Source organism: Neodiprion virginianus, chromosome 7, assembly GCF_021901495.1.
Source record: "Neodiprion virginianus isolate iyNeoVirg1 chromosome 7, iyNeoVirg1.1, whole genome shotgun sequence".
Lineage (NCBI taxonomy): Eukaryota > Metazoa > Arthropoda > Insecta > Hymenoptera > Diprionidae > Neodiprion > Neodiprion virginianus.
In genome coordinates, this window is record NC_060883.1 from 3,560,760 (window position 1) to 3,588,104 (window position 27,345).

At 38.2% G+C, this 27,345-nt stretch overlaps 1 protein-coding gene across 1 annotated transcript in view; it reads right to left on the reverse strand.

Annotated features, from left to right (window-relative positions):
* Window positions 1-27,345, reverse strand: part of LOC124308856 (synaptogenesis protein syg-2-like) — a 223,779-nt gene that overhangs the window by 41,593 nt on the left and 154,841 nt on the right. The window contains exons 5-6 of the mRNA XM_046772009.1: window positions 21,751-21,880; window positions 244-452 (exon numbers count right to left, since the gene is read on the reverse strand). Coding sequence (XP_046627965.1) covers window positions 244-452; window positions 21,751-21,880 — 339 coding nt within the window. The remainder of the gene's footprint in view (window positions 1-243; window positions 453-21,750; window positions 21,881-27,345) is intronic.

Here is a 27,345-nt window from a genome sequence, read left to right on the forward strand (position 1 = left end):
ACAGTCCACTTTACGTAATTTATGGATAATTCGCTAATAAGAACAAAACAAGCTATATGATTTTTTGAAATTGAATGTGTGGTACATGTTTTTTTGTTTTTGAATTTGAAAAATTGACGGCAAAAAATTCAGTTTGACACTTTTGCAAGATTCACGTGCTCGTCCAAGTATTGGATAAATAAAAATGAATCTGTAAAATTTTGAGCTTGCATTGATTAATTTTTTTGTTATTTCATCACTCACCGATTACGGTTAGTTGAACCCTGGAGTTCCTGGTCGGGCTCTTGGTAAAGTCAACCCTGCATCTGTAATCTCCTTCGTCGTTCTCCTCGACGCGATTGATGTCGAGATGCGCGGGTTCCGTTGTCGCCTTGAACGTTGCCCGTTCGTTGAGGTAATCTGGATTTTTCCAATGTGGCGTCTGCTCGTTGTGTTTCGGCCTCATGTCGTAGCTGAAAAACAATAAAAAAGATACGCCGTGATGAAAATTTTCGCTGTGCGTATTTTTTTGCTTCGTAAGATGAAAAAGTATCAGCGAAACATGACATCTTTAACGCAAACGCAAAAAAAGGCTTAACAGCCCCATTCTGTACACGATTCTCAACAAAAACGCTACAGAAAAATTTTCATTTAACGCATAAGTACAGAAATTGCACGGATTTTCCAAAATCGCAATAGCAAATTCGTAGAATTAATGCCATTTCTTTATTTCCGCGTATTTCCTTTATTTTGCAGAACGATATTGATAAATATCTTTTAAACAAATTTCAACACGACGGAAAAATGATTTTGATGAATTTTGAGGAGCTTTTCACGCAGTCGTCGTTAAGTCGACGTCCCGATTTCGCTACGGGGTGTGAAGAGTGGTTCAGTTCAGTTAGCACCAGGTGTATTTTGACAATGTTTACCCGAGCTGTTAATTGCTATTGGCTATATCTACCTTACGCCCAGGTACAGAACAGCCAGCCAAGCTAGCTTGCTGGATCGACATCGGCCCGATATTAAATTGCCCGCGCGAATAACGACGCAAGCTTTCGAGCTTTCGCCCAGCCGGTGCAGGTGTAGCGGCACTAAATTGTTGTAACGCGTAAATTAAATAATTTCTATGTATGTATTCGCACGTATTTTCCGTTGCAGGGACGAATAACAAGTATAATAATTATAATTAACTCGAATGTAAGAGGCAAGATATTTGATAAATAAACTTTTATTTGAAAATTCAATTTCATTTCATTAACTGTATCAAGTTTTTAAGATATATATATATATGTATATACATACATATTTGGCCACTTCCCTTTCTGCGATAAAGAGGAAAAGAAGAAAAGCAAAAAGAGTTTTTACTTCAAAGAATAGCTTCAAATTATGAGGACGAAATTCCTTTTTTAAAATCAAATTAAAATCGATGGTCTTAAATTCGTTCTCAAAGCAATTACAAATATATTAATCATGATATTCCACGCTAGGGTTTAGTATTATTTCCATCACTTTTTTTACTAAATGAATTCCATGAAAATCCAAACACTCGTGACAAAAAATAACAACATAAGTTGGAAATAGGAAAACGAATAAACAAATTTTATAATTCATCTCCACACGAACTAGAAAAATCATCTCTATTCGTGTAGTTTATGTTTCTTTCCAACTAGTTTGAATTTTATTTACACATAAATTTTCATTTTTTTTTTTTTTTGTCAAAGTTTTTAACTGTCCTATTTCTCTTTCGTTTATAGCATATTTATATAGATATACGTAATACACGTGTGTCTAATTGCACACGATGTATGTATACATATGTAATACGTCATCTCTCTGTTGCTCTGCTTTTTCGCGATAAAAGCTTCCGAGGTAAATCATGCAGTAAAAGCGATGCTCGGCCTGTCTGGTTTTGTCGCTGTGAACAAATGCGAGAACGTATTTACACGTATATACATATATATATATTATAAGTATGTGTATGTATACACTCGCCATATTGGTGCAGCAAAAATAGGTCTGAATTAAAACTATTCGGGGATACGGCTGCATTTTTGTGCAAGAAGGTTTTTTACCCTCAGAAACTCAAATCTTAAGTCAGTTTTGAACTGCATAGACGGCGTTTCGAGCAAACAAGAACTTTTGTCGTTTATGCGTTTTATTCAAAAGCTGCTATCGATAGATAAAAAATGACCTGACCATCGTGTAGAGCGGAGAATTCTACATCGAGTTATGTTCTCATATGTGGGAAACGGAGTTTAATTAATAAATTAGGAAAAAAATAAATAAATAAATAATTTCACTAAATATTACCTAGATACCGTCGATAAGTAGAATTTTTTTTTTACTTAAAATTTAAGCACGAATATTCCGCTTCCTTTTCGGCTCTCTCCTGCGGATTTCCGGTGTTCACCCGAAGGTACGGAATAGGGAAGATATACCGCGGTATAAGAGGACGTTGACGCGAAAAGCTTGTTCCAAGGCATGCGGCGAGTATCGGATGCCTGCATGCTAGGCTTTGGGCCTCAGGCTTGGCTCAGCCGTTGCCATGACCAAAATCCGACCCTAAATTCTCCGCATAGTTTTCATATAACGTTGCATTTTCACGGGATTCTGATCATGTAACATTGTCGAGCTTAAACTGCCGTCGTGAGGATTCAGAGTTATCAGTTTAATGCAAAGGTTTGGTGAAAGTTTTCGGAAAACACCGAAAAAAAATAAATAAATAAAATACATGTCTAATCGAAATTTAAGTCAAAATGGCGAAAAGGGCGAGAATGAGAAAATTAAAAAATCTGAAACATCGAAATTCCGAACGATCGAAGATGTTCAGATCTGTCAACTTCTGGCTCAGTGAAATTTCACCGATTTGAATTTTCTTTGCTTTGGATTTTCGATATTTTTACGTTCGGAATCCTGGTCGTTCTTAATTTTTTTACATCTAATCGTTGAGTAAACTACGCTGTGTGAGTTTATTTTAATTTTCGGACTTTCACTCTAACGAAACATTATTTTTCGGAACTTTGCTCTAGCGGAATTTGAATTTTGGAACTTTGAGCCGTCGGGTTTCCGACCATTCGAAACTGTTCTTTGTTCAAAGATTGGTTTCTTCACTTCAAGTTTCGCCAGTAAATAATTAGGCACTTTCAGAAATTTTCAAATTCGTACCTTCAACCACGCCCCATCGCTAAAAAATTTCGACAACTATCAGCGAAAAGTGTAAAAATTTTTGAGGTTACGTCGATGACGGTTGGTAACCCTGGAAAACAGCTGATCACAGATTGTGGCGCATGCGCGTTAAACAACAGCAGACGACGGGCCATTCGGTCGTTAGCAAAGCACACCGTACATGCATAAGCTCATTAAATGTAAATTTATTTTCCGCTGGCGTCAAAACTGGAAGAATAATTGAGATGATCGAGGCTCGTGCGTTGTAAGGACAGAGAAAATGATGCGGGGGCGAAAAAGCTGGGGTGAAGGAACGGGAACGCGGCGCTGTAAATTTATACCTTTTCAACCCCACACGCGTTACAACCCCCCATACCGATATATACAGAAGGGCTGAAGGTTCGGCATAAATCTGAATCCCTTGCGTACACGCCATTCAGCTATTACTTACTTAGAGTCTCAACGCGCGTTACTCCCGATACGACCCTCGGCCCCCCTGCCCAACACCCCTTGGAATACCAAATTAGCTTATTAATAGTTCCTCCCCGCTTTTAATAACGCCAGGGCCGAATTTCAACCGCGGGAAAACGATCAGCGACGTCGAATAGCTCACGAAAACCACAAAAACAAGTCTTTCTTCCTCCAGAACTTGATGATAAAGACGGTAAACAACCGTCGAAAATTTACTGTGAAACTTTTTTGAAACAGTAACGTCGTACGTGTGAATAAAGTTGTTTTTTTAAATTTTCTCTATTTTTTTTTTTCGAAGAAAAAATGAGTAACGGAAGTTATTTCGATTATATTTTTTGTTCGACGATATGTGGAGAACGAATCAACGGATTTGAATGATTTTGGTCTTAATCGACGAGTCTTTTCTCAACTTAAAACTAATTAAATTTTGAATATGACCAGTCTGGCAGTTTTCGACTTATTCGATTAAGACATCAACCAAACAACATGCGAATTTTTTTTTTCATATCATATCTTGAAAGTTGATCAACGGATTTTGATGATTTTGAGCTCAATCGTCGCATCTTTTCTTAGTTCAAAACCGGCTGAATTTTGAATTCACGATCGATCACTCGATCACGAGTTTTCCGAGTTGTTATCAATCGCAGAATATTTGAAACCAAAAAAATCTCACCTGGCAGTGTTTAATCAGCCGAACGAAACACGTCCCAGAAAAATCGACCACTTTTCTAAAAGGACCCTGAGAATTATTACGGCCCTGGTCGCGAGCCTTCCGCAATGTCGCAAAGTTCGTTGTTTTTCTTATCACCGCTTATCGGGAATTTTAGCTTCCTTGTTTATTAACGCTGATTTCTCATTTTTTCCCCCTTTTTCCCTTTTTCTTCTCTCATACCATTTTCAGTTTTGTTCGCTGTTGTTTCAGACAGTAATCAACTCTTATCGTTTCCCGACGGCGAAGCAATCAATCATCCGATAGAATCGACCGGCGAAGTGATTTTGTGCGTGCTGCTGTGCTCGCGAAAAACGACCGCAAAATATATAATAATAATATCAACGATAACGTAATAATTACAACAATAATAATAATAATAATAACAACAACGGCAACAACAATAAGGAATGCTCAAATTTCTCGACAAATTATATATCGTATGTATATAATTTATGGGCGCAGCGGTGAGTTAATATTTATACCGCTGATGTGATTTATGGGTTTTTTGATATCGCTTTTATAGGCTCATTTGTTTATCGTGTACATACATATAACGCATTTTTTTTTTCTTCAAATTCTTATAGCAATTAAAAAATTTACACGCAGCTTAAAGCTCCCAGAACTTGATATTTTTTCAAAATAAATTTCACGTCCTTTGATTATTTATTTATTTATTATTTCCTCTACAATTTTGACACTAATTTCGCATCGTTTTTGGTTTGTTCTTTTTTTTTTTTTATTTTTGCTACACTTCCTGAGAAAAAGTGTCGAATATTCACTTCCCAAGATTCGAAATATTTCCATTGGGACATATTGAAAATTTGATGAAACTGATCGAAGAAACAAAAACACGAGTAAACAGTCTTCTGAAATACGTTTCAACGTCCTGAAAACTTTTCAACGTATCAAAAAATCATTGCGATCTGATTGTTCAATTTTTCGTAATTGCTTCAAGTTTCATAGGTTTCCAAATCTCTTGTCAATAAAAAAATTCATCTCGCCTCAACATATCGAAAACGATTCAAATCAAGACGATAATATTCAGCTAATTAAAATAATTGAGGTTTCAAGTGTGAATAAAAAAATATGAAAAAAAATAAATCAAATAAAAATATCGTAGTTGCTTCAAAATCATAAATTATTCACCTTGTCTAGGATAAATTCGTAGCTCTCCGAATTATTTTGAATACCGATAAAAACGTGTGATAATTAGAGAAATTAATTTGATCGAATTTGATCACAGCTTTCGAACATTCCGTTGGCGATATTCTATTCCATTCAAAGATTTTTTGCGCAGAGGGTACGTCCGATATATCCCTCAAAAGGTTGAAGGTTCGGGCTCATTAGTTCCCAGATAACGTCGAACGGCGAGAGATTATAGCGGCCGCAGGTTCAAAGCGAAATAAGCTCGAGAAAAGCTTTGCGAAACGTTGTGCAACGCTGGAAGCTTAACGGATATCCCGCATGATCTGCACGAAAACAGCACCAAACCGCATTCAGCCAGCCAAGCCTGCCTGTAGTTGCACCGGCTTGAGCCCTATCAACCTGACCAATTAATAAATTAATCCCCAGTTAATTAGCAACCGGCTCACTTCACACGCGATTTCCGACCGCTTAAGCCGGGAAATTGGCCGAAATCGAGATATCGTGCATCGCTATTTGGCCCCGGACCTTTAAAACGGGGCGGGGTTGAAATTTCGAATTTGAAAAGTTCCGAAAACGCGTAATTCCGAATTAAGAAATAAACTTTTTACGAAACTACAAAGTTTGGAATATTTGGAAAAAATTTTTGCGATCTAACTTTGAGACTCCGTCTAAAGTTTACTCAATTTATTTACCAAAAACTGTGAAAAAGCTTGACCAACATTTTTCTTCGTCGATCTTTGAAAGTTATTCGGTACTTCAAAGATTCGTAGAGAATTTTTCACCGAAAAACTTTACATCCAACTCGATACTAAAAACATATAATATCACTAATTACAAATCGAATTTTTGGTTCGTAAAATTTTTATTCAAACATTTATTCCTTGTTATAAAAAATCCCCACCCACACAAGATTTCTAAAAGCCTTGTACGCGTTGAAAGAATTCCGTCAAGCGTTTTTCAAATTCCTTCGAAATCTTTACCCATCGTCACAACCACGTGAGAATAAAATAAAAACTAAACGACGTTTAAATTTGATTAAACTGGTTTCAATTAGGCAGCTGTCTCTAAATCTAGACGATTTTCCAAAATTATACTATTTATACGTGGGTCCATATAACTGTTAACTAAACTGCATAAGTACGTAAGTAATAACAGTTTGTTAAGTAAGATCGTTTGTCAAAGTACGAGTGAGCCGGCGAAGCGTGATGCGACTTACATCAGCGTTAAGATTTGCATATCCATTTAACAGCTGTAGAATATTACGCGGGGGGTGGGGGTTTGCTTTTTAGCGGGGGGGGAGAAATCGTCTTTCGACTAAGAACCGAGGACGTCTGCTGTTAACGACCAAAATTTAAGACGAATTTGCATTTTGACCGTTCTTTGGCTACGAATTTGCTAGTTGATAACGACGCCGTTCGTTTCGCGGTCCTTGGGTCTGTTTCTAATTAATTCCCCCTCCCCTCACCCTTCCCAAAAACATCCCCTCGCCCCGTTCGGTTCAATCCTTTCGCCGAGCTGCCGTCGGCCTTCGGCCCTCGAATTATGCATTTTCTTGTCACGATGCCAGATAAGAGCTAACTGAATATTAATGTATTACCTACTGTTGTACTTTCGACTAACTGCAGGAACGTTCCTCATGCATTCTGCATCTCTTTTAAAATTTTTTTTTTTTTTTTTTAGACCCTGACTTGCTAAGATACTTGGAAAAAAAAAATAAATAAAAAAATAAGGCGGTGAGAGAAGGAAAAAATTGATATTTAGATGTAAAAATTGTCGGTGAATTCTTTTGTCTTTTAATAACAGTTAATTTATTGGATTAAATTGCGTTGTTCATAATGTATTAACTATTTTTTAAGAACTGTGTTATTGGGTTCCCTTTTTTTTTTCATTTTTCATTAGAGTAATCATCTACAGTTTGGAGAGTGAGAATCTTGAATTATTGTTGATTGTGCGGACATTTTGCAGAATTACTTGAAGAAGTTTTCGGAAAATTGAAAGTTGAAGATTGTGAGCTTAAAAATCTTGTTGATAAGGTCAGTACAGTGAAATGAATTTAATAATTCAACCGTTACAAATATTCGTACAATTTCTTGATGAAAAAGTGTATAACACAAAGCTTACTTTTGAATTCTTCCGAAATCGCGATACGTAATTTTGAAATTCTTCTTCAATCGAAAGACTCTCGATTCTCGAAGGATTTAGAAAATTTTCAACGAGATATTGAATAAGCTTCAGTCATCTTTAAAAAATAACCGCATTCTGAAATTCATTGGCAAATAATTCAACACACTCTTCGTAAATATTCCCAAAGCTTCTATAACGCGCAAGCTTATGAAAAATGATTCGCTTCTATTTTCGCAATTTGATATTTTGTACAATAAATAACAATCAATGACTGACGATTTCAGTGAATAGGAATTGTCAAAAGCACCTGCATACTTGACAAGTTGATTCTTGTGTCAAAAAAACGAGAATCGCACGTTTGACAATCCCGAATATTTGCAGCTTTTGGAAAATTAATTTTGTACGTTGTTTTTAAATACCGTTACCGAGGATGAAAACGCTCCGTTAAACAACGAAGGTTAATGTTTCATTGTAACCAAAAATCTCATTGTCTCGGAGCTTAGGTGAAAGCAAATGTAATACCTTTGAAAAACAATGATGAAAGGCTTCGCAATTATATTTTAAGAGACAGACTGGTAAATTATAAGCACGCACTCAACCGACTTAACTGTGAATTATTCTTTAGTGAACAATGCGCGGATTTCATTCTACAAGACTCTCAAGGCTGTGAGTAATAACTTGTAACCCTCGAGAAATGGAACTCGTAATCGTTTTCAAGATAGTTCGATAAAAAAAAAAAAGCTCGAATTGCTCGCTGCTCGGATCATTTTCAAGGAGCCTAAAAAATGGATAAAAATTTTGATGATGTAATGATTTATGAAATTAAGCAACGATTGTATGAAAATTAAAAATATGAAACGATAAAAAAAAAAAAAAGAAAAGTGATTTTTGTGATACTTTGTGTGTTTATCGGTAATTTAAAATTTCACAGAGTGATGAAAAATTCGATGAATTTTTTCACGCAAACTCGTTTACTTCCTTTATATTATACGACTGAAACACGACGGACTGAAATAAAATCTAACGAATGAAATACCAGGAAAACTGTCCATTACTCGTTCGATTAAACTCCGTTATATCATATAATGGATATAAAACGTAAAACCTCTTCGGATAAATGGAGCGAAACCTTTATTCGACGATTCATTTGACGAGGAATTTTTATTTATTTTTCTTTTCCTCCTTCGAAACCCGTCAGACGCTTCATTATCGAAGCTTTCAATAAATTTTACACTCTAGCATTATGTGCATTGAAAATTCTCTTCCAAATATCCGACTTTCGTACAATAGATCCGCGGAAATGAATATAAAAGAGGTTGAAAAAAAACCACAACTAGAAAGCTATGTATATGAAAAAATTACAATTGATCTTATCCTAAGATCAAAGAACTCGCTGTCAAATTATTATTTATAATCTTCTTCCTCTTCTTCTTACAATCAAAAATTATTCTGGCTAGTGAATTGACTTTTATAAAATCTCACAGAAAGTAACTATAAGTCTAAAAATTTTTAGTGAAAATCAGTTTCAGACTAACGAACGAAAAGAACAAAATTCACAAGCCTTGTGTTCCTGAAATTTGAAGAAAATCGAATGAAAAGAGAGAGAAAAAAAAAGACGAAAACAAACAAATCACGTGGTATTTTAAAAAATTTTCTCGCCTTCCGGCAAACTTTCCTTTTTCGTATCCTGACCGCATCTTAATATTTTCAGCCTGACGAAACTTTAACCGATACATCCTTTAATCTGTGATTAAGGATTAATTCCATGCGGAGCGAACTCACGGCTGCTGTTCCTGGAGGAGGTTGGAGCTCTTTCGTATTTAGAAATGCATTAATCTTGGTTTAAACGCCTCAACCCTCTAACCTAGCAGAGTTCATATTACTCCCTGAATAATCCGTCGAACAGAATCCAATTGGGTTGCATGGAATATTCAATAGAATTTACCCTGAGTCGATAGACACGCTTGTCAAATTTGTAACTTGTCCCTGCTTCCTATACATGGCGTAGTAATTGATAATATCTGCATCTAATTCCGGATCCTGCTGATCAAATCAACTACTCAAATCTTTAACACCGCTTAAACGGCTTCATAAAAAAACCTTCACTGAGAAAAATTTTTGGTTCCGGTCAGTCCTTAACTAGTTTCATTTTTTACCACAATCGAAAAATATAGTTCTAGGTATAAAATGAAAATTAGTTTTCTGGCCGTTACCGGAAAGTCTGGTATCCGTTGCTATTCTTTCTCATTACGATCACTGTTTCTATATTTTCTTGCAACCGTAGTGAAAATTTAACGCTCGTGCAAGAATAAATTGACGTTGAAGCCTTGTTTAACTAAAAAAGTAGAGTAAACCTGACAGACCTTAAAAAAAGATCGACGATAGCGCAAAATGGTTAGGCGTACCTAACAATGTTCAAACAATTTTTTTAACGATACCTGTTTTACTGAATTCTTCTAGTTACTATGACAAATAAAATTTTTCTCAATGTTGGGAAAGTATTCAAGGATCCGTACTTTCTATGAATTGAGACTGCACGAGAAGAAAAAGAAGTAGAAAAAAAAAGAAAACGCTGTATTTCGTACGTTTGTTCGGAATTTTGTGAAACATAAAAATTTTCCGAACCTCAGCACTTCCATTTCAGAACTGATTTCTTGGCAATTCTATTATTTTTTTTTCCCTCGTGTATTCCGGAATTGATTGGATTTCTGAGCTTAATTTACTGATTGCAAAAAATTGAAAACCGTTTTACGTTCGTTCGATTTGTAAGTGAAAAACCTGTAATAAAAAGAGAGAGAGAAAAAAACACAATAACGTAGAAAATGTGGTCGTTTTTACGTTTTTAGAACCGTTTATTGCCTGCTCGTGGACAATTTTTTACATTGGACTCAACGTTTAATGTTTGTGGTACATGAAAAAGCACCTCTCGCGGTAGTACTTTAATATCTTGCGTTATATCGTGTATTCAATTCATGGTGTAGAACTTCTGACATGTGAACTCGGTGTATTCAAAGTAAGAACTGAATGCGCAAGAAAGAAACGAAGATAAAACTATCCTCAAAAAAGTAATGAACAAGTAAAAGACATTAAAAAAAAAAAGGATAAATTTCCTTCGCAGTGAAATAACGAAACGTTGCTATAATTAAAACGTATAGTCGTTGTTTCACATTAATCGTTCATCATTTGTGAAGATAATTCATTTACCCAGCCTTTCGTAATATTTCAGAGAGTTTTTCCAACTTTTCGAATTTTGGTTACCGAATTTCACGACACCTTGGTTGACCAAATTTTCAAATTTTTGGTCAAATTCGACGACAATTCGGCCTCTCGGAACTTACGGGTCATATTAGGGCTACCCATAATGCAATTCTCGGTGGGGTGAAGTTCACCCTGGGTGGGGTTCAACCGAAATTCCAACATTTCCATCACCCTGAGGGTTGTCCTGTGATCATAAACAGTGACTGCCAAGAATATTATCCAAACCACTTTGCGGTTCGCAACGGATGCCGGGTCGCCGGGTCACTGCTGACCATGATACCGGGAACCGAGAGAGGGTCGCTTTATAAACCTGGAGGAACAAACGTGGGCATGAATATCGGGCGCTACGAGGATTCGTGCGGTTCATTTTACGATCAGATATTTCGCCGGATGATTGGTATTCAGGATCGTTTCATCCGTGAAAATTCAACTTTAGGGCTCGTCCGAGTGCCCGGGTATAAAAAAAAAAAAAAAAAAAACATTAACCGACTCAGGCAGAGATCGATTTTTTACCTTTGATCAAAGTCGAGAATAAAAAAAAAAAAAAAACGTTCGATACACTTCCAAGTCGGTTTCAGAGCTTAATTATATTCATCTAGATCCATAAAAGAAAAAAAAACCCGCAAGTTCAATCTGCAAAAACATAAACCTTTTGTAAAATCACTCTTCAAAGTTTAAGGTTCCAGTTGAAAACAACTTGATTTCAGATTTTCATATCATTGCGAGTATAAGATTATTTTCTTTTCAAAGAATCCTACGTTTTTCAAAATTCCTCAAATTCTGTATATGATCATTGTGAAGCATGATTACATGAGTTAAGTATTTGTTCCTCATAGTACGAGACGAATGAAACCAGCTATCAAAACAGTTTTTTTTTTGTTTTTTTTTCAACGATCAATGTTCATCACCATGAAAAGAGAAGAGTCTGTCTTTTTGTACGACAAACTTTCGCGATGATCTTGAAAACGGCCGAGTGAAAAATGTGAAACCGACAAGTCTCGGCAGCCAAATGAAAAAGTTGTGAAAGAAAAATTGAAAAAAAAAAAAATAAAATTCTTGAAAACAAAAAATTTATAAATTTTGAAACAAAAAAAATATACCAACCGCAACAGCATCGAACGGTGTTCAAAAATCGTGCTTGAAACAGGTGACAATATTCCGCCGAGCTATTTTCGCCGAATCAAATCGGAGCGCGGAGGTGTGAATTTTGATCAAAAAGCTCTAGTATACGTGTCTCATTACCGAGCTCGGTCAAGAGGTTCGTTTAGCTCGACAAATGGAATAATTTCCTTTTCGTTGACGAGAACAATAGCCAAGATTATAGAGAGAGAAAGAGAGAGAGAGGAAGAGAGAGAGTGTAGCCAGAAGCTGGGAGGCTACGTAGAACGGAACGGAATGGAATGGAATGGAATGGGATGGAACGGGATGAAACGGGATGAAACGGGATGGGATTTTAGCCGGTGGTGAAGGCGCTGAGGGTACGCGGAATAGGACGGATGTATAGCGGGGAAATAAAACGGGGGGGGGGGGGGGGGGGGGAATTCTGCTGCTACGGTAAATTACTCCCTCTCTCTCTCACACCCGGTGAAAAAAAGCTCCCCGTTTCCCACTTCTTGTCATCCCTTCCGTCTATCCGTACCTCCTTTTTTCTCTCTCTCTCTCTCTCTGATTTTTTTTTTTGGTCTTTCTTTCTTTCCCTTTTTATTTTCAGAAATAATCAAGTTCACTCTGCTATTCGAACTTCTCCTCCAAACTGATCAGACCGTCCGCGTTTTTTTTTTTTTTATCTCGATCTAAAACTCGATTCGATTACTTGATATTATCATCGCTAACTTTGACACGAAGAATGATAAGGGAATTTCTTTATCGTTTAAACTAGCTTCTTTTCATCCCCATTTCTTTTTCAACACGATGTTAGTCGCGCAAAATCGAGAGCTTACGATGTTTGGATACATCAATTTTTAATCGAGATTTCGTTCAAGTTTTCATATCATCCGGTTCTTCTTCAACTTTCTGAGAAGATAATCGGGCATCAACCTGTGTAAAGATTTTACAAAAATTATGCATAAACATTGCGTGCAATTTTTTGCTGTGACTGCTTGTCGTCTTGTTGCATAGATTATGAATGGGTGAAGTTTGAGAAAATAAAAAACAACCTGGATTTTAAGGTTTTTCGGAGTTAAAGTTGGTCCTAATCACCTGACAGGATATAAAGCAGTGAATACCGGGTTGTTTTTTTTTTTTTTTTTGAACAAGATAAATGCCCTGAGGTACGTTCAACTTTCTTCGTTTTTGTCTTCTTCTTCAATTTCATCGTTCCTTTTTTTTTCCCTTTCAACTTCTTGCCCCCCCCCCCCCCCCCTCCCGCCACTTTCTCTCACCCTTACCGCGTTTGAAAACTGTTCCACTTCCTTTGCGAACCCTAATAAATCCCCGGGAGTAAAAGAAAAAGAAGAAGAAGATGAAGAAGAAGGAGAAGAAGCAGCAGAAGATATCACCGGGCTTAGATTTGACAGACGTTTGTTTCTCCAAAGAAATTGACTAGCATTTATACAAAGTATATATACACACACACACACACACAGACATATATATATATATATATGTATATAATATATAGGTACTTCGCGACGTGTATTTTCTTTCGGGAGAAGCGAAACGGAGGTACCGAAAACAATGTGCGATTCAAGAAATAAGGGCGAGGGTGAAAAAGGAGGAGAATCAAATAACCGAAAGGATCACGTGATACCCGTGCGGTAAATTTACGGAAATTTAAGAACCTAATAGGCGTTTTTCATTCATGTATGAGAAAAAAAAATACTTGGTTTGTTTTCAACCGTAAAACATTCTTCCTGGATTCGAATCGTATCGTTTGATTGTACGCACCTAATACGTATGTAGCGTCAAATAGGTCGAACGATTAATTTGCGCAATTGGTACCAAAGAGACCAGCACAAAGAATTATAAAAAAGAAAAAAAAAAAAAGTAAGAGCAAGTATCGAAACTCCGAAAGCTCGTCCGATGAGATGACTGGAAGTCAATGTCAGTGGATCAGCGAAACGAAGACAGCGCAAATGACTCAACAGATTTGAACACTAGACCCGACACTCTACGGGGAGGTCGGTAGGTTGGTACCACCTCATAATGAAAGCAATGTGTCTTCATTTGGTTCCTCGTTTCACAGAAACACAAGACCTGCCGTAAAGCAGAATGGAACCGCACCGTCACAACTGCACAGCGTCTGCAGACGATGGTATCCGTCTTCACACATTAGCACACACAATCACACTGGCTATGTGCAGTGCATTAAGGATAAATAGGACCGCACAGTCTGAATAAAAAGTTAGGGCGAAAGCGAAAGAAGAGACCGTCTGAAGAGGTCAATCGATTGACAAAAGCTTAGATACGAAGAATTAGAGTAAGGGTTTAATGATCGATTAAAACGTTCGAAATACTTTTGATACCGTGCTGATGTTTTCGAGATGATTTTTTACATGGTAGAGGTTTTCGATGATCGCCTGAAGTAAACCCTACAATCAGTTGTCTTCAGAGTGGAGAAGAATAGATTTTTTGGAAACATGGTACAAAAGATGCTGATCAAGAAGTTTTATTACATTGTAAGACTTTTTTAATACTGTTCAGACAATTTGTGGACGAATGATCAGCGAGTTAAATGAGTCCAAAAACATAAGAACCGTCTTAAAAACACCAAACTTCAATTATCTGGAGGGTTCCAGTCGTAAAAGTATAAAACAACTTGAGTTATCGATATCTTAGCTTGTGTCATTGGAATGAGATAACATTCACTGATACTGCGTAGTAGGTACGTTGTGACATTCATTTTTCAAACGATTAGATCTGATGAGTCCAAGAAACATCAAAACCGTCTCAAAAACACCAGACTTGAATTATTTGGAAGGTTCTAATCATAAAACCGTCTCAAAAAACACCAGGCTTTAATCACTCGGAAAGTTCCAATCATAAAGTCTTCCACGGAATTATCGATATCTTAGCTTTCGTCACTGGAATCAGCTGACATTCACTGCTACTACATAGTAGGTACGTTATTTAATCCATTTTTCAAACGATTTGATCTCCATTCCTAGTTTTTGACTCAGAGTGTAGTTCCGGTTCGTCCTTAATGAATACGGGGGAGGTGCAGGAAGGAGTGTCGAGGTAAGGTGTCTGCCAGGTTGGCCTCGCACCAACTCGGCACGAAGCCTCCTGTGTTTGCCACGCGGATCCGAGAGGGTGGAACGAGACAATGGTCTTGCTTCTACAATACGGGTCGTTTGTATCAACTAGAGACTCTCTTGTTTCTGAAACAGGCCAAAGCTCGGTTTCCTCTACGTTTCTCCGGACAACAATAGAAGGGTGTCTCTCTGCCCGTTGGGGGATGCCTTTCTATCTCCAGCTCATTCATCTCTGGTCAGCTTTCACCAGAGCTCTGATTTCGGATCACGAATTCTTTGAATCGGTTCGTGAAAGATCCTCGAAACCGAGACATCGCGTTTCTGTTCACCTGAGCTTTATCTTCTTCATTTCGTTCGGGTTTTACACGCGTGGCTTGCCAACTTCCGGCCAATATCCCAAAAGCCAAAAATCGAAAGACGAACTCATTGTCTTCGCTGCGCTGTCACCAAAAATCCGAACTCCTACTGTTCTCGAAATCTGATAGCAGTGTCTTTCCGGTCCACGTGAAATCCTCAAGGTCAGTTCAAAGTTATATCCAATCTTTGAAAATTGTTGAAAACGTAAAATTCATCAACCTTGCACAAAATCTCGACAAATATTGAGAAACTTTCAAAGTACCAATGAATCCACGACAATTTGCTACACCTCGATCAATTCTTCTCACAACTTTGAGATTTATTTCACGTCCGTGACCCTTGAGTACCAAATTTCAAGATCATACAACGAATTATATACATGCGACATCAACTTAATTCCAGAATTCGGTTCATTTTTTCATGAACAATATTTTTGCTCCCGCAAAGTGAATAGTGGCAGTCGTGTATAATCGAATAGTTGTTGTCAAGCTGACGTGATCAGTAATTGATTAGGCCGCAGTGATGTGCGGAAAATATCTATCAGAAGACTGTTTGATTTCGATTACTATCGGAATGAAGGGTGAGTCCGGAAGCATACGATATTCGTTTGTTTTTCACTTCGCATAGCTTTTTTTTTTTTTTTTACACGGGATCAAGGCGGTTTTATCCAACGAATCTAGATTAAATATTAACCCCGTTATACCGGACGGAATTGTGATGGTGCAGGCAGCTTACGCGACGCGTCGAGTCGTATCAGATAAGAGCGATAAGCGATCGGTCATTCGAGCGGCGGCCTTGCCCTCGCGCATAAGAATAAAAGAAAGAAAGAGAGAGAGAAAAAAAAAACAATGAATAATAATCATTTTTACCACGTAACGTGAACTGGTATCGATCGACCTTAAGTTCCATGGTTTTTAATCACGTGAGTTTCGAAACACGCGTAGCGTTGTTTCCAAATCCACTCGATAATTCGTTCTTCCTGTTCTCGGTCGAGCCGAAAGAACTGATCTGATCACTCGTCGAGACAATTTCTTCCTCAACCGTCAGGTTATATGCCACCACCTTAAGAGATGTCCAACTTGAGAGATTATTCAAAAACTCAGACATCGGTCGTTTCTTGCTCTGTTTCAACTCTTTATCTTAAGGAAAATCGCATCAATCATTCCCGAAAAATTTTTGCTCGAAGAATCGTCAAGTGGTAAAAAAGAGTCATGGCGTGCAAGCATGCAAATAAAATTATTACAGTTTATTTTCATGGCTAAGTTTCAAGTCATGTTTTCGATTTGGTCGTGATATCTGACCGATGTTTCCGACATTCTCGGCGGTGAAAAAAATTTCCCCGATCATTGTTCAACCGGGAAATTCGGCCCGAGGTTCGTTCGAGGCTTCGCCGTGCTTCATGGCAGCTTTAAATGGCTTGCGGCTTGCGGCCTGCGGCTTGCGGCCTCGGCTTTGGCTTTGGCTTTGGCTTTGGCTTGACAAGTCGGCGCTGCCCAGACGACCCATATTAGCTTAAAGGAGGCTTCATAGTTTGCCTGTGCAACGCTCATATCCAATCTGCCCGGAGAACTGCTACCACCTCACAGTATCAAAAATCACTTCAAACTTTCGTTCACAAAGTTCAAAGTTGTGGTTCTGATTCAGTGAAGAGTTCGTCGATAATTCTCAAGATAATCATTTTAAATGAAAAGTTCAAGGTAGTATTTGCCGACCAAACGAAATATCTGAAAAAGTATCGATGCACGTTTTTTGAGATTGTAAGCTTAGACATGCTTCTAACGTCCGAAAACAAGACTGGCATTCGGAATCCAAAAAAGTTCAAAAATCACCGTAACTTTGACATCAAACAACTTTTTCAACAACGGCTGAATCAACGAGGAAATAATCTCAGGTGGATCTCTCCGATTTGATATCTTTTGCAATGTGTTACAGTAGACTAAAAACTAAACGACACTACTTTTTTTATTTCTCATTCAAAGCTTTAAGAGGTTCAAAACTACTCGTAGACACATTTCAGCGTCAGTTTCGTTTCATCAAATTTATCAAGCGCATGAAGAATGAAAAAGAAAGTGTTTGCCGAATGAAGCAAGAATGAAAATTTGCAATTGTGAGAACTTTTTGTGACACGATTGTCACACACGGTAAAAAAAAAAAAAAAAAAAACGGTGCTACGACAAAGGGCGAAATTTCGTTTCGTCAAAGCGCATTGTTTAATACTGGACGAAGTGTGTTGATAGCTTCGTTCGGTTCACCGGTTGCACGTAATAATTGTGTCGCAATTGAGAGCCGAGGCCGTGATGAAGGTGAAATTGAGGTGCGGTTGCGGGGCGATTTGACCTGGTTATGGAACAACGTCGGCTGCAAAGCCCGCGGACACACATCGGCGTGATCGATACAGCAGCCCCTGTAATAATAAGTTTAACCAGAGCAGAGAAGCGAAATTGGCCAGTGCTTACTAATCACGGCCGATGCTCGAAGCCCTTTGAAACTTCCCCGAGCTGCACGCCTTCGTCCGTTGGTTACGCGTTTCGAGAAATTATCAGAAAGTTGTATTACACCGGTTCCGGTTTTCTGTCGGCAGATAATAGTGGAATATTCGCAATTAATCCTTGTCCCACTGTCACTGATCCCAAACTCCTAATTGACGCTTGTAGTTCCTTTCCACCCACGTTTCACTACCGAACTAACGAGTTTTCCATCTAACGATGAACCGTCAACTGCTGCCGTTATCGGTACCCACCGGTTGGTTTCGCAATCAATTTCCATTTCGAGATCCTGGATCTTCGGTTTCGACTTCTTTCCATCCTGAGAGAAGACCGTCAAACGTAGTCCGATGCTTCTTTCCATGACTATGCGTTTGGAAATATTAGTAAACAGAAGGTGTCGATGACTGAACACGTCATCAAGACGTCGATAGTTTGTCTGATCATGTGATCAGACCTGTTTCGAATTTGAACATGGATTTTTTCTCAACTTTGAAACCAAGCTACCGAGAAACAAAAGAACTTCGAGCGTTTTTGAGACCAGATTCGGATTCTGGTTTCAAAAGTCCATCGAACACGTCTGGTTTCGTATCGTGACACGCGGTTGCGAGCCGAAGCCACTTTGGCTTCTGAAGTTCGGGGTGGTGGATCATTTGTGTGTACAACGCAGCGTTACGTTCCGGAGTAAATAATCCGTGAATGTCACTGACGGACGTTGAATTCTACTCGCAGCAAAACTAAACGTGGAATTGGATGCGAGGAGTGTTCTTGGTGCGAGGAAATCCGTTCAATTCGTTTCCCAATTTCGTACGAGTGGTCCAGGCACTGCCTGTACGTGTGTTCAGAAACGGACGTTTGAATTTTCCCGGATGAATTTTCGTGCCAACCAACGGAACATGCTTCAAAATTTTTCTCCAATTATTCGTTAGTTCGTTCGTTTTTTCCCAGACTCGAGGCGCTTGTCAAGATTCTCGAGAGTTGTCCAACTGCTTTACACGCTCCGCCGGAGACTGGTCGTTATCGCATCGATGAGCCAAAAACTCCCGATTCGTATACGCGACTAGGACACGTTCAGACCGTGAGGATATTCAAGTGCCAAACTCCATTCAGCGGGACCATCGGTTCCTCATTCAACATTTACCACCCCTAGAAAGCGTATCCGTGTTTCAGTCTCGTGCTTTCATTGTACACGTCAGTGGCTTCTATATTCCTAAAAGCTTTGGATTCAGACCAGATTTTCATTCTCAAAGTGTGGATCATGTCTATGCTCCCGTCGGGGATTCCGAAATTCGACTTTTACATCCTTCTTTCAAGACGCTACATCGGCTGTATAAACTGTCAAGAGGTTGAAATTCAATGGGATTCGTGAACCGATACGATTTCTCACATGTATGTAATATATGTAAACGATGATTCTAGTATCACAAAGTATGAAACGATCGGTTTAATACATCAGATGCAATTTATGAGACTTGTCTTATTCCCATGAAACTGTACAGCTGAAAGTTTTTCGGGCAACTGAAATCGAATACTGAGCTACGATATCGAAAATGTAATATTTTCATTTTTGAGTCGTTCCGACAGTGATCGGTTACACCGAATTTCAGAAATCTAACACCACATTCAGATTCCGTATTTGAAAAACCCTAGATTGTCCGGTTTCACAGAAAACCCACATCTTTTCTACGTCCTCGTTAGTCGTACTGAACTTTTATCTTGAAGCCGATATTCTTGACGCGATTACGATCCAAGCGCAAAAAAGCATGTAGAATTTTCATCTCCGATATTGAACCCAAGCTTAAATCCCAGTATCAAAAAGTCCATCCCTCTTCTCCAAAGACGCGTCGAGTGTTTCTATCCCTGAACAAACGAGACGCGTATTATTTCACACGAACGATTAATCGCCGAGTGAATTACCCGCGATTAGTCGAATACATCAGAGCGCCAGTAATCACCGTGCAATTAATTCCCGTACGATGTTTATCAAGGTGTGTACAAACATTCGATTTTAGCACGTGGCATCGGATGAACCTTAACGCGAAGAGCATCCCGGTTGGTTGCTCGTCATTTGCGATGCATGCAGCTGATAATTAATACACACGTAAACCCGAAGCGTAAAGGTACTGAGAAACGGGCGTTTTGCACGGCGCCGTTGAATTCGGTGAAAGGTTGAAAGCCGGGTTGCTGTAAGCGCGCGGTAGGTTATACGGTGATGAACGCACCCTGTACCGCCGGCAATTATCGTCTGGCATCCTCGGGGCGATGGTAACAACTCGTACAAGCAACGCCGTGTGGATGACTGACGAAATTCGTCGGGGTACCAGCCACCCATCCAGCCAGCAAGCCCCGCGTTTCCCTGTTAATAAAACAGCCCCGTTTCACGACCCTCGCATCCAAGGTCTGGCCCACGACTCGGATCCACACATCATCTTACAATGCTCCCAAATAAACAGCACGGTTTGGGAGCGAGCGAGAAAGGAAGAAAGGAAGAAAGGAAGAAAGGGAGAAAGATAGGAATGGTGGAAGGGTGGAAGGGTGGAAGGGTGGCTGCCTGCTTCATGCCCGCATCTTTGCCCCCTCGCCCCTATCACCCTCTCTTACCCTCTTCGTTCTCCCTTTTCTGCTACTCTCGCACACGCACAGCCTCTTTTTCTATCCCACCCCTGCACAGCCCTCCACCCTCTCATCGGGGGGATGAAGCGAGGCTGTAACCTGTTGACACGCTCCCCCTTATTACAACCTCTATCTCATTCAATCAACTCTCGTGTGACCCGATTACCGAGATCGTGATACGTTGGTGTGTGTATTTACATTATACTTATAGACACTCGCCCTCGGGGTGGTGATACCTACCCCCCCGATTATCGGGTTGGTTCGCTCTTTATAGGCGACGAAGAATTTCCGGGGATATTTGTTTGTAGGTAATTTACACAGCACGGATCGTCGTAAGGTGTCTGAATTTTTTACTCTTCATCAAGCAAAGTGTTGGTTTTTGGTGGAAGATTACTTTTTTCTAATTTCAACGAATTTTCGAGTCTTTGAACCACTAGAATTCGAAAAACAGGTTTGTCGAAAAATCTTAAACTGTCTTGATGATCTCGAAAACGGCTGGATAAAAAATTTCAAAATTACAGAATTTTACAGCCGAACGATGGGCATGAAAAATTACCAGGTTCTGTTCCTTATAACTTTTTCTAAATAAACGATTACGTTTTTCCCAGTTTGTATATATATATATATATATTCAAATTTGTGAATTCTTTGGTTCACAGAAATTTTATTTCTCCAATTATTCTTTCAAAATTTTTTCATTTCACTGCCAAGTCGCATCGGTTTCAGATTTTTCACTCGAACGTTTTCGAGATCGTTGCGAAATTTTGTTGCACAAACTGATGAAGAGAATCGTGAAAAAACTGTTATTCAGACTTGCTACTACCGTTTTATCTCTCTCTGCGTTAGATGGAATTGTTACTTATACACTATAAATTTGTCTTCAATTTTTTTTACGCAAAATCCCATCAATCGGAGGATTAAGAATATTTGGCAGGTTACAGATTCAGTTATCTTCGAACAAATTCATCGAATTCCAATTACATTACACAGATTTCGAAAGATCTGCGAATTTCAGTTTAAAAATTGAACTGTCAGTTAACAGTTGACATCCTATACCATAAAGACAAAATTTAGTCCCTGTAAGCGCCGAGAAAAATCAGGTTGTAAACAAAAAAAACTAAAATGGTTCTTAAAAAAAAAAAAAAAAAATAAGAAAGGAAGAAAACTTTCACCATGATTTTTTAACCAATCAAATACAAAGCACTGTTTCTTAACAACCGAACATTGGCATTATTCATCAGACACTCACCTATAAATTGGCGTGATGTCGTTTTTGTACCAGACGACGAGAATAGCGGAATCATTTTCCTGCGGTGGTCTCAAGTCGCAAGGAAGGATCGCTGTTCCGTGCTGAACTGCTCTGACCTGAAGGGGCGGTCCTGAAACAGAAAATACAGGAATAAATAAAGTGAACAGTTACGAGCGCATAAAACCCAAGATTACGAGTTTAATAAGCGAATTATACAATTTCTAGAAACCTGTGGAGCATGATTAACGTAATAAGAGTCGTCGAACATTTTGGAACATGGGTTTGAAAAACTTGAGTATCTTTTTTCGTTGGAATTTTGGAAACTCTTTTGTAAATGGTGAAGAATTTTTTTAAAAATCGGCGAATGATTAGAACTGGAATTTTGAAATTCGAAACTGTTTGAAGTGTTTAAATAAAACCTAGACTCAATTATTATTGTCAATAATTCGATTGAGAACAATGATAATTGATAAAAAATCGTATATAATAAAGTAGACCTGCTGAGATATTATGTTGATTTCAAATTTTTCCAACAGTGCACATTTTGGTTTTTACAGCTCTTTGACTGGACGCTATGAATATGTCATGTATATATATAAATTCTTATCGTCCTGACGTTTCGTCCATGAAACGTTTTTTGACCTCATTGTACGCTCGTAACGCATCCTTAAGCAGTCGAGGGTAGAAGAAAAAAAAAAGGTGAGGGGGGGGGGGGGGGGGCAGGAAGAAGTCGAAGAAATTATAAGGGTGGAAAATGGATCAGATAAGGGCCTAAGGTGTTACCAAAATTAACGATAGCGGGATTCGGGGATGGCCGGAAGTTCGTGCGATGGCTGAACGTCCGTCTGCAGGGTGTTCCTGTGACCCGGTTGATCGGATCGAAGAGATAGAGCCTGACGATCAGAGTCACGTTTCCAAGAATTCACCGCTCCCGGGGCCGTATAATAATAGAAAGAAGAGACAACCGTCTTTAAACTCGTTCCGAAGACAATTACCATCCTCTCAGCGAATGGGGTGGAGGGCAGTCTGCAACTTCCGTAGCGGAAAGATGCTGCTCTCGATTCGTGCGGTTCGCGAATGCCAACATAATATCGCGAACTTTTTAACAGGGGGGGAGGGGGTGAAGGAGAGAAAAAAATAAGAAAAAGAACTCCGGAGACGCAGGCGGTTGCGTTATTGCGAGCCTTCGAGCAACCCTTTCGGCCATCTCGTAGGGTGAAAAAAACACCCGGGGATGAAAGAAGGGGAGGGAGTTCTGAAGCTCGTTGAATGTACAGGCTGGTATACGAAGAAAGTAGGTAGAAGAGAGGGAAACGAAATGAATTCAGGCTTAACACGAAAATTTTTTTCATTTCACGGAGGAACATAACCCTCTCATTCACCCCGCCGAGTTTCCAGCTTTTGAAGGGTAAACAACGTCTAATTAAGGCAGATAAAACGGTCGGTACGGGTTTTACTTTATTCTGAATTCCTTTTTTTTTTCTTCTTCTTTTCCTTTTCATTTTTCTTTACTTTTTTTCGTCCCTCGTTTCGTTTGGAGTGTTTTTTTCTTTTTCTAACATTTTCTTCTTCTTCGGGGAAAGCTCGTGTTAGTACGAAAATTACATGTGGGCAAAAAGTGGGATTAATTATCTCTTGTTAATACGAAAGAAGTAACAGCTTGTTCAACAAGTTTATTGTCGTAACACTTTATTGTACCCGAAAATTATACAGCGTCGAAAATATTCCCACGAATGGAAAAACAAAAAAAAAAAAACAAAAAAATTCAAACCAAACTCTATCGCTTTACGGTGTCGGGTAACTTTTTCAAAAAAATTATTCACACCAATTTTGGTCAATTGTTTTATTCGGCATCGAAGAACTGACGAGTTTTATGGTCTGTTTCATTTTTTTTCATCGCTTCTAGAGTTGAGAAATAATAATATTCTCTTTTACACTGCAGATTATATTCGTTAAAATCATCGAAATTATTTCGATCATTTCGACACTACGATACATGTTATAACTATTAGGGTGTTTCTTATTTTGGTCATGTCTGAATTTCTTCACACTCACCCTGTAAAAGTAATCAACATACACAATAAAAAAAAAACCTAGCGGTCGAATTTTCAAAAAGAAAAATGCATGTATTTGAATTTTTTTTTTTTTTATTAAGGAACACTGTTAATTACTTTATAACAGTATATTATAAGAAAAAAAAGAAAAAAACATTGAGGCTATTTTGTAGGAAATTGAATTCAATACAAAAAAGTACTGTAGAATATTCGTAAATCTAATATTCATCACGTTATTATCGAAGAACTGTTTTACTTTTTTCGCTAATAACTTGATAGATATTAGATTTAGGAAAATTTTACAAGACATCTTTTTTTTTTATAGAGTTAAATTCCCTACAAAATGGTTACAGGCAATTTTTTTTTCTAACATGCACGTATAAAGTAATCAACAGTTTACTTTAAAAAAAAATAAATAAATAAAAAATTTCAATGGCATGTATTATTTTTCCACATAAAAACTCGACTTTTTCTATATATACGTAAAACGTCGATGTACTTTTGGGGGATGAAAGCGAAGAAATTCCGACAAGTCCAGAATAAAAACCACCCTAATAAATATATATATCCGGAATATCCATCCCAGAAGCGATTATCGAATGCAAGGGAATGGAATATTTCTTTGTTTTGTTTTTCCATTTAATTTTTCGTCATCCCCCTCCTTCAACCCCCTCGCCGTTCTTCTCTTATTCCAACAGAGCTTTAGCACTCCCATTTATTCACCTGTTCGCGGCAGATTCTACGCGAATATAGCCAGCGCAGCATCGGCTGCACCTGCAGCTTCCGGGAGAACAGTGAATGGTGCATGCATGCACGTTGCGGGGTGCGAAATACGAGCGACGATCGCGGATTTCAACGGTCCGGTTATTCCCGTCTGCTCCTTTTTCCACTCATATATTCTCACGTCTCCACGTCTTTTTCCGCAATCGCGATATATATATATATATATACGTATGCATGTCAATATTTCCCGTACAATGCAGACGACGCATCTCATTTTTCCATCCCTCTCGATGTCGATGTACGATCCAGTTTCGCAATTTCTAGCTACGGGCTGTCTTTGTTTTAAGCACAAGCGTTCGATTCATACCTGGTTTTTAGTTTTTTTGGAAAAATCGCGAAATGAAAGGACAAAAAAAAATATCGCGATTTGAGGATTGGTAAAAAATTTGCCAAATCTTATAAAAATTGATTGAGATGGAAATCGCGAATATCGAAGTTTTAAAAATCAAGCATAACTATGATACAAAATAAAAAGATCCTTGATTTTTAATCCATTTGAAGATGTAAGATTAGTAAAATTCAAGGATTAAAAATCGAAGAACTGTAATCATATCACTGCGTTGAATACTCTAGAGAATCGTCAAATTAAAAATCAAAAATGTATTCTAGTTATTGACGAGTTGTGAGTAATCAGTTATTCGACCAGCGAATGTATTTAGTTTTATTTTCAACGCATGTCAAGTTAATTTGCCTTCGTTGTTGAAAAATAAATTTATTTCACGCCAGGTTGATTCTCGATTTGAGCATTTGTTTTATCGCAAAATCAAAAATTCTCAGCATGTTTGATTACAGTTTAATATCGTTACGCCAATCAAAGTGCCAATATTTCTGTATGATTAAAAATCACGCAAATTAAACATCATCATCAACTCGACTTTGACAATCATAAAATTGGAAGGTACAAAATTTTTCCGCAAAACTGACCACCCTATATTTCGCCAAGCAATCTATCGCAAAACTCAATCAAATCTGACCACCCCTCGATTTCGTGAAAATGAAAATAAAAATACAGAATTGGCTATTTCATCATCAATCCTCGTGTTTAATCCCAGAAGTCATAACTGAATCGTCCGGTAGAGTTAAACAGAGTGTCGATTTCGTCGCTAAAAACGAACGATCAGAATACATAAATAAATAAACAAATAAAATGGATAAATAAAAAATTTGCAATCGAGATAAAACTATCCATTTTCTAAACAAACAAAATCGATCATAAGTTAAAATCTTCCCAACGCACATAATTCAGATGAATGTAATGAAAAAATTTTTCCTACGCGATAACTTTTCGCTCATGGAGTAAAAAAAAAAAAAAAAAAAAAAAAAAAACTCACAACACCGCGTCCAATTTCGCATTATATTACAGGTATCAGCGTCTGGTTCTGCGTGCGGATCGTAATTTTCTTTTCACCATTTTTTTTCCCCTTCTTCTTTTTTTTTTTTTTTTTTTTTTTCATTTCACCGTTATCCGCGACCCGATCGACCCAGCCAAGGTCCGCAACAGGCGCCAAGGACGTTTTTCAAGAGGGCAAATCCTTGCCCAGGTGGAGCGTGTCACCTGCGACCGATCCAGGATTATAACAAGGCACGTATATCGGTCGGCATGCGGTATGTAACCGTATAATCTAGGTGTGTAGGGTACGTATTATACGATATTCTCTACGTACGAGCGTACTACTCACTGTTATACGTATGATACACGCCTAGTTTCGCACGTGCGAAACAAGCCACGAGGGTTTATTTACTGGGGGGGGGGGGGGGGGTATTAGAGGGGTGTGTATTAAAAATTATACATACGTGCAATACGATTCCACGAGGATAACACGCGTGTTTTCATCCACTTTTTGAGAATTAGGACGATTATGAAAAACGTACCAGTTTTATCGTTTTACAGTTTCGATCCTGTCATTGACGATAATTTTCGTATCTCGATTCGATTTTTCGAAAAGAAAAATAAAAAAAACTTTCATTTGTATAATAGTTTAGTCTGTATGGGAAGGATTTGACAAAGAAAGAAACCAGATTTTTACAATATTTGGTGTTGGAAAAAAAAAAAAGTAATATTCTCATTTTTACAATCTTTTCAAACTTGATAGATAAGAAAATAAGATTCGTAAATCAAGTTTATTTTAGATTTTTCTCCCGGTACACACACCGAGATTAAACATTACTTAGTTTAAATAAAAATCGATGTGGAAAAAAAAAAAAAAACAGAAAAATACTCGCAATCAGTGAGAACAAGATAATTAAACATATTCACCGTTCTCCCGAACAGTTCTCAATTTTCATTTCCAGACCATCAATTTTCATCCCGAGAGAAAAGAAAAAAGTAAAAATCTTTCATCAAAAATTTGCAAATCGTACATTATACTCGGAAAAAAAACCTTCTTATTTCTCATTGTAAGGCACGTGTGAACATAAAGTAAAATCAGCAACAGAGAGAGAAAGAGAGAAAAGGAGAGCAGTTGTGGTAGTTTAAAAACAAAGGGATGAAGGGGGTAAAGGGGGTTAAAGGGGGGAGGCAGCAGTATCCATTCGGCCAGCGTTGCGTGGCTCAAATCCTTCCGAGGATTTGAAAAGAGTTAGGGATGGGGTGGGGGGGGCGGATATCCAGGGGGCTCAAGAGGGTGACAGCAAAGGGGAGAGGGACGAGGGGATGCTGTTTTCATAAAGATACCCGGAGCCTGGAGGATATCCGTACACGAGAGACCGAAGCGCGGGTCCTTCGTGAAATTTTATCCTTCTCCTTTTCTCTTCTACG